Raw genomic sequence first — 8,720 nt, 5'->3', positions numbered from 1 at the left:
AAAAACGATATTTTACTCTATTTTTTTGTTTCTTATAATATTCTCCAATCGGTAGGCATTAATTTGTAATAATTAACTATGAACTTAGGTACATTGAAATTGTTTATGAATACAGCAATGTCAATGAATATGAATTAGGCTCCTCAATTGTGAAGGCAGACTTAGTTACAAAAGTAGGATAGATGGCATATGATCCATATTAAAGCGTAACAATAGAAAAAAAATTACAAATAAGAGATTGGAGAACTACGTCTACAAACTTTGAGTGGTATATATTTTTTTTTCTATTTTTCTAAAATTTCCTCTCTCCTATTCTTTGCATCTCAATTTTTTTCTTCCATCTTTTTCAATCTTTTGCGTCTCTTTTTTCTCAGGTGCTTATAGCAAATTGGATAACACAGCTTACGGGCCAATTCTTCGTGCATTTCCAACTTGTTTTTATCTCTTATACCATTTTGTGTTTAGTGAACTCAAATTTTGCAATTTTTACATTTTTTTTATTGTAATTGATTGTTCTTACAGCTCATTAATTTAGATATAAAAAACATTGTGATGTATTGGTTGAAAATGGAGCAACTGTATGTATTATACATAGATAGACGTGTCAGATGAAGGCACAATACGCAGAGAGCGTGGTGCCTGCAACACGTGGGAGCGTAGAAGCTAGGTGGCATGGTGTGGTTGAGCCAACTATTGTTATATTCTTAAAATATTTATAAAATACACAAAATAATATTCTCATTACAAAATATATATGCATAAAAAAATAGAAATACATAAAAAATAAAATAAACTTTAAATACAGCAAAAAAATAAATTTGCCCACTTACATAAATAGGATGATCCAAATAGTTGATAATATGTTCTTCAGGCGCCAGATAATTACGTACCATTTTTCTTTTAATCCTTTGAACTAATATTCTTTTTCTTTTCCCGTATAAATTAAACTCACCACTATTCACTACTACTCACTACTACTCACTACACTCTTCTCACTAGTACCTACAGACTAACGCGGACACACACTTCCTTCTTTCCTTCTCTCTTATGTTTTGGCTTCAGCTCAACGGGAGAAGTGTTTCATGAATGGGAGAAGAAGAGAGCCGAACGCATATATACATCAACGAGGCACACTGGCGCTGGTTCTCGGGGTGGGGGGCTGTCCCCTGCATGCAGGCAGGTCTGCAACACGTCCCCGCGTGGTGCAGCAGCAGCATTGGAACTCCGCGCAACTCTGTTGCGCTTCATGGGCCTCCATGTACCACGCCCCCGCGTGGTGAGTCAGCACGCCCCTGGCGTGTTGCCACCTTGCTCTCCCGCTCAGCCACTACGCCTCCGACGTGCTGCCACCTCGCTCTCCCGCTCAGTCACCACGCTCCCCGTGTGTTGAGGGTGAGCTCCACCCATTGGCAATTTTCCTCCTTGGCTAATATCCCGCCAATACACCAACACTGCATCCATAAAGAAAATAATTTTTGTGTTCTTACTATATAATATTGTACTTCAATTTATCATATATATACAAATATTACAATATCACTCTTTTATAATCCATCACGGATGTGAGCTTCACTCAAAGATTTAGTTATTGGTCATGTGTTGTTGTTGTTGTATGTATAAGATAAGATTCAAATTTTTAAATTCTAATATCTACTTAAGTGGACTAATAAATTAATTACTAGACTAATCCAAATTGATTAGATCCTAAAATAGGTTATGTGTTTCGAGAATTATTCTTCACATACAAGTTATTTACACATACAAGTTCATACAAGTCATTTATATTGTATTGTTTAAAATTTTTTGGTGTATGTGTATTAATAAGTTTTGTATAATTTAAAACTCTTCCTCTTCTTTCTTGCATTATAAAAGTGAATTTTATTGAGTTAGAGTTAACTTGTATAAACTTGTATGCCAAAAAGACTTGTATGTGTAGCATGTCTCGTGCTGCTTCGAAAAGCAAAATGGGAATTTCAGTCACTAATCGCGATAATCAAACTAACTAGTTTTATTTTTTTTGTGATCTGACATTTTATTTTTGGTCATCGTGATCCTACATTAATATAGCGTTTTTAAAGATCAGTAGTGGTTTGTGGGCCCATATGCGTAAAGCCCAAGCCACTGAAAAGGTAGAATAAATGAAGTTGACGTGAGGCCCAAGTTGATGAAGTAAACGTCAACGGAAGTCCCAATCGGGGATAAGAGCCCAAAGGAAACCGAATCTCTCGAAGCAAAGAATCTGTTCCATTTCGAAACGCAAACAGAGAAACGCACCCTGATTCAGAAGCTCACACAGTCACAAGCTCCTCCCTCTTTTCTTTGCCTTCTAATGCATCTAAGTCGCACTTACACAGTTAATTACAGAAATTACCGCTGTCGGAGCTAAAACCCTAAATTCGCGCGTGTAAGAGAGCTTCGCTTTTTCCGATTCGCGCCGCCGCAAAAAATGCCGACGAAGGACGACGGAGCCGATAAGGAGAAGTGCTTCGAGCTCTTTAAGGATATAGGATTGGATGAGGGCACCGCCCGCAACACCGTCGCCAACAAAAAAGTCACCACCAACCTCATTACCGTAATCGACGAGGTAAAACTATTCCGTCTTTTTTAGCTATAACTGTTTCTATTTCTGTGTTCTGTTCTGGCACTCTTCAAGTTTCCGTTGCTCGTTGTTTTCTTACATTTTTTGTGTTGTTCTTCGACGTGTATTTGTTTTAAGGCTGGTGTTACTGGTGGATGCGACCGAACTGTTGGAAATCTTCTTTACACGGTAATATATTTACTGCATGCAGCTAATTTTAAGCTTACTTGCTTGGATGCCATTAATAATCAGTTAATACATGAAAGTTATAGTAACGGAGAGAAACGAATAATCTTCATTTCTTATTCTGGTTGTTTTATCTTTCGATTGTTTGACATGATTATTAATGCTATTGTTTTTTGTTTTTGTGTGGCAGGTTGCGACAAAGTACCCTGGGAATGCCCTGCCAAATCGCCCAACATTACTTCAATACATTGTCACGTCCAAGGTGTGTGAACTATAATATGTTGCTGCTATTTGATGTTCTGGGATTGACGTGTTGTTGCTAACTGTATCATGAAATTGTTCCATCTTGTTGCAGGTGAAAACAGCAGCTCAGTTAGATGCAGCACTAGCTTTCCTTGCTGCCATTGGCCCTGACAATCTTGATTTGAAGAAATTTGAAGAAGCCTGTGGTGTTGGTATGCAGAGAAAAATCCTTAGCATGATATTAGTTTGATGGCTTGATTTCATAGTGCGTTAGATTTCAGAAAAAAATATGTGCCATTTTCTAAAGTAGATTGGATTTCACATTTTAGTTCTTTTGTTCTATAGTGTCCCAAGTTTCTTTTCTAAGGTAGTAAGGTTCAGATGTGTTGTATGTATGAGCAGGCATTGAGGTGTCAACAGAAGATATACAAAATGCTGTTAATGAAGTTTTTGAAGAGAATAAGGAGAAAATTTTGGAGCTACGCTACCGAATAAATGGTAGGTATTTATGTCCTTGTAAGAATTTGATATGATGTGTTTTGGCTTCCAGTTTTACAAACTATACATGTAGATTTTCACGCTTACAAAATTTAATCTGGAATACGCATTTAATAATCTTATTGACAAGAGTATTTAATGAATGGCTCACTTTTTTTTTTTTATGTGTTGATGCATTTCTTTGTATATGGCCTGTGCCCTTTTCCCCATCAGTTTTAAATTTATTCATAACTCTCCCTTTTAAAACTACCAATTTGCACAATGCTTATGAACTTTGTTTTTAATTTTATTAGTGGGTGAGTTACTCGGGCATGTTCGGAAGAGACTCCCATGGGCTGATGCAAAAGTTACCAAGGTGATGATGGCTATGAAATGGATCTAACATTGTAGACAATGGGTTTATTTATATATGTTTTGTTAATACTTTTTAGTTGTATTGCCCTTTTTCATGAATCAGGGACTCGTAGATTCAAAACTAGTTGAATTACTTGGACCAAAGACAGCAGCAGATGATGAAAAGCCTACTAAAAAGAAGAAAGAGAAGCCTGCTAAAGTAGAGGTGAGCTCTATTTCACTCTTATTTATGATGTTTGTTAGAAGTCCTTTTTGGTAATTTTACAAGTGTTATCTATGTAAATAGGAGAAGGCAGCACCTATTGCTGCCCCAGAAAAGCCGCCTGAAGAAGAACTGAATCCATTCTTGATATTCCCTAATCCGGAGGAAAATTTCAAGGTATTTAATTCCATTATTTTGATAATAATTTTGTCCCTGTTCTTTTGTGTTAGTATTCTGAAACAAATTCTTCACTCTGATTCTGAGCTCAAGTTATATGTGAGCCATTTTCAATGTATTGCTTGCTCATGAAAATTTTATGTGTTTTTTGACTTCTTAGTGCACTTAGCAAATGCCTAGTTGATATCACAATGTTGAGCTTTCAACATTGTAAATTTTTATCAATACTACTATACTAGGATTCCTAGACCCTGATATTGTTCAGAATTTACATTTTTATTAAGTTGCATTTGTGCTATGTCATGAGGATCATGTTCATTTCAGGTACATACTGATGTTCACTTTAGTGATGGTAGTATTCTGAGATGTTCCAATACAAAGGAACTTCTTGACAAGCACTTGAAAGCAACAGGTGGGAAAGTTTTGACCCGCTTTCCACCAGAACCAAATGGTTATTTGCATATTGGTCATGCCAAGGTATGTGATGTGTCACATTGAGATCATTACTGATTAATGATTTCCATTTGGCAGTGATTTATTGTTATTATTTTTTATCTTAAATTAATGTCAGGCAATGTTTATTGATTTTGGGTTGGCAAAAGATAGAAATGGAGGCTGCTATCTGAGGTGTGTTTATTTTATTATATCCCTTATGTTTAATTTTACTGTCACCAGTGTATCTGCAGCCAAAAAAGAGAGGTTGCTGCTAGGGAAATGGAATTTTTAGTTATTCTATTGGTTTCTTTAACATCTTGGACATACTGGAATTAAAAATTGAGCTTCAGAGTGCTTTATTGATGACTGGGTGCTATGGTCTGATCTTGTAAAGTTTCTGTGGAGCTAGATTTTCAATTCCTCTGTATCTCTGCATGATATCTATTGAACATACGTTTGATGATTTGTGGCACTTTCAGGTATGATGATACAAATCCTGAAGCAGAAAAGAAAGAGTACATTGATCACATTGAGGAAATTGTCCGGTGGATGGGTTGGGAACCTTTCAAGGTTATTAGTGCTTCCTCCCTTGTTCAAACTGAGTGTTTCTTCTTTTTCTATTATGTGTAACGGCCTTGCACATTTTGCAGATTACATACACGAGTGATTACTTCCAAGAATTATATGAATTAGCAGTTGAGCTCATCAAAAGGGGTCATGCTTATGTCGATCATCAGGTTGACATCCAAACATCTGCAATAAACTATTACTGAACTGTTTTTGTTTTCTTAAATGCTTCACTGAAGGTGTAAGTGTGGGTATAATACACGTATAAGCTATAAATTGAATCCTTCAAAATGATAACTCTTAGGCTTTTGATGGTATACGTTGTGTGGGGGGAATGCTTGTGGTGCATAATTATACCAACTAGGACAAAATATTTATGTGAAATAAATTATGACGGATGTAATTATTCCTACTTTTTACTTTTATGGGGGGTTATAACAATCACAAACACGATCTTATTGAATGATTTGGTTGCAGACACCTGATGAGGTAAAGGAATATAGGGAGAAGAAATTAAACAGTCCTTGGAGGGACAGACCGATTTCAGAATCATTGAAACTCTTTGAGGATATGAGACGTGGACTTATAGAGGAAGGGAAAGCAACACTGAGGATGAAGCAAGACATGCAAAGTGATAACTACAATATGTATGACCTAATTGCGTACCGCATTAAAGTAAGCACACCGCTAAATGTGTTTGATTACTCAAATTTTCAGTGAGATTGTTATTTTATGGTATGACCACAAATGCTGTTTACCTTCAGTTTACTCCACACCCTCATGCTGGAGATAAGTGGTGCATCTATCCAAGCTATGATTTTGCTCATTGCACTGTGGATTCTCTTGAGAATGTCACACATTCAGTAAGTTTTCTTGCAATGAATTCCCTACATGTGTCATGTTAATAGAAAATGGTTCACTGATCTATGAATATTTCACGCAGCTATGTACTCTTGAATTTGAGACACGTCGTGCATCATACTATTGGTTGTTACATTCCTTAGGCATATATCAACCTTATGTATGGGAATATTCACGGTTGAATGTCTCAAACACAGTAATGTCAAAGCGAAAGGTGAGACAACAATTTGGAACATTATAAACATTTTAGAGTTGGGTTATCATAATTTTTCTATTCTTTCATCCCCCTAATCAGTGGTTCTTCTTTGTTGAAGCTAAATCGGCTAGTGACGGAGAAGTGGGTTGATGGGTGGGATGATCCTCGTCTAATGACACTAGCTGGTTTGCGCCGTAGAGGCATGACCCCGACTTCGATCAATGCTTTTGTTCGTGGTATTGGAATCACTAGAAGGTAGGATACGTATTCCAATCTTTGTATTTACTGTCAGTTTTTCATTACGCTGTTAGTGCCTAGTTCTGTTAAAATTGTTCTCTTCCTTCTGCAGTGATGGCACTTTGATATCTGTGGAACGCCTTGAATATCATGTGAGGGAAGAGCTGAATAAAACTGCTGCTCGCACAATGGTTGTCCTAAATCCACTCAAGGTATATTTTACTTTTGTGTTCTCTCAAAGGATGCTGTCTGACCTAACGCAGTTTTATTACTTAAAACTGAACACTGATTGGTTTGTCTTTTAAGGTGGTAATTACTAACCTAGAAGCCAACTCAGTGATAGAGGTTGATGGAAAAAAATGGCCTGATGCTCAAGCTGATGATCCATCTGCTTTATACAAGGTAAGATTGAACTTGTCAAAGCTTGTATCTTTGGGTATTACAATGGTATTTCGAAATCAAATGATCCTAGTTGTTCCTATTGAACTATTTTTACTGAACAGTTGTCCTTTTATGGTTGTCATGGACTGATGGTACTACTACTTTGAAGTTCATGCCACTTTGTTTTTCGTTTCTGATTATCCTTTGGTCATAAAATTGTTCCAGATTCCATTTTCCAATGTTGTATATATTGAGCGTTCAGATTTCCGGATGCAAGATTCAAAAGATTATTATGGGCTTGCGCCTGGTAAATCTGTGATATTGAGGTTGGTACGAGGTACAGATTAATCTTCTTAATAGAAACTGTAGGTCCCAAATTCAAGATTTTTGTTGTATGTGTAGATATGCCTTTCCTATAAAGTGCACTGAAGTTATTCTTGCTGATGATAACGAGACTATTCTTGAAATTCGGGCTGAGTATGATCGTTCAAAGAAGACAAAGCCAAAGGTTTGCTGACTTAACTGAATCCTGTCATCAAGTTAATGCAATATATGATCAGTTGGTGATATATACAAAACTTTTTGTTTTAGGGTGTTCTCCACTGGGTTTCTCAGCCTTCTCCAGGTGTTGATCCATTGAAGATGGAAGTCAGGTTGTTTGAGAGGCTATTCCTGTCAGAGGTTGGTCACTTTTATCAGTCTATTCCTTACATGATTACGTTTACACGCCTACTTGTTTTTTAATCATGTTTCCCTGCTCTGTTTGTTTAATCACTGTCTAGAATCCTGCCGAACTTGACAATTGGCTTGGCGATCTAAACCCGAACTCCAAAGTGATAGTTCCCAATGCATATGGCGTGTCCTCACTCAAGGAAGCAAAAGTTGGGGACGCGTTCCAATTTGAAAGATTAGGTACTTTACAACTTGTGTTTGTTATTTGATCCTTTAAGTGTGCATGTCTGCATCGAAGTTTATAATGCGTGCATGATGGATGTTGTCATTGTTTGCCCAATACATGATCTTTTTATATCTGTAATTCCAGGGTATTTTGTGGTTGACAAGGACTCTACTGTGGAAAAACTTGTTTTTAATCGGACTGTGACCCTAAAAGGAAGCTATGGTAAGGGTGGAAAGTAGGATTGTCAGAGCAAGTTACAAGAACAAATAATCCATTTACCATAGATACAAAAATCAACTTTTGTTTTTGGGGTTTACGCACACATTGTAAGGCTTTACTGTTCATGTAGTTTATGTACATTGTTCGCAAGAACCAACCAAACTTCATTTATTTAATTACATGTTATGGTTTTGTGGTTTGAAGGTTGTATTCATTATGTTTACTCAGTTAAGTAAATACAATATTACTGTTATTTTGACACCACTTTTGTGTTCATACAGTTAAGTCGCTTCCACGACACTGTACAGTGTACACCATTTCGTTAATCCCAGGGTATTGGGACGAGGGCACCCATCAGCGTTAAGCGTGTGTGGGGATTGTTTTACACTCTTAAAACTGAATCATCCATTAGCATGAATTGCTTAGCTTTTGCAACCCCTAAATCAAATTGCTTTGTTCTTTTCAAAAGCTCTATCCAAAACGTTACCGGCGTTTTCACCATTTCGTGTAACAGGATATAAGTCGTCGATGTATCAAACTATTTTCTAAAGCATATCAGTGGTGTTGAAATCTTCTTTGGCGAACAGTAGTGTTGAGGTCTCAATTTATAATTTCATGCATATATAATTAAATCTTTCGCGATGATCCTCTTTTTTTGATAATAGTAATAACACTCATAATCCAAATG

The 8,720-nt window shown here is 36.6% G+C and overlaps 1 protein-coding gene across 1 annotated transcript; it reads left to right on the top strand.

The window, feature by feature from the left end:
- Window positions 1-2,163: 2,163 nt before the first annotated feature.
- LOC112775630 (glutamine--tRNA ligase) lies at window positions 2,164-8,296 on the top strand. Its single transcript, XM_025819385.3, has 23 exons — window positions 2,164-2,584; window positions 2,717-2,767; window positions 2,955-3,026; window positions 3,120-3,219; window positions 3,410-3,505; window positions 3,799-3,860; window positions 3,963-4,064; window positions 4,146-4,238; window positions 4,563-4,715; window positions 4,810-4,865; window positions 5,153-5,243; window positions 5,324-5,410; window positions 5,718-5,915; window positions 6,005-6,103; window positions 6,184-6,315; window positions 6,416-6,552; window positions 6,647-6,746; window positions 6,841-6,936; window positions 7,141-7,241; window positions 7,318-7,423; window positions 7,507-7,596; window positions 7,698-7,827; window positions 7,958-8,296. The coding sequence occupies exons 1-23, from the start codon at window positions 2,447-2,449 to the stop codon at window positions 8,050-8,052; spliced, it is 2,385 nt and encodes a 794-aa protein (XP_025675170.1). The 5' UTR covers window positions 2,164-2,446; the 3' UTR covers window positions 8,053-8,296.
- Window positions 8,297-8,720: the final 424 nt, after the last annotated feature.

The sequence above is a fragment of the Arachis hypogaea genome, chromosome 19 (assembly GCF_003086295.3).
Source record: "Arachis hypogaea cultivar Tifrunner chromosome 19, arahy.Tifrunner.gnm2.J5K5, whole genome shotgun sequence".
Classification (NCBI taxonomy): domain Eukaryota; kingdom Viridiplantae; phylum Streptophyta; class Magnoliopsida; order Fabales; family Fabaceae; genus Arachis; species Arachis hypogaea.
The sequence above is the reverse complement of the archived record's forward strand: the minus strand, read 5'-3'. Positions and strand labels throughout refer to the sequence as shown.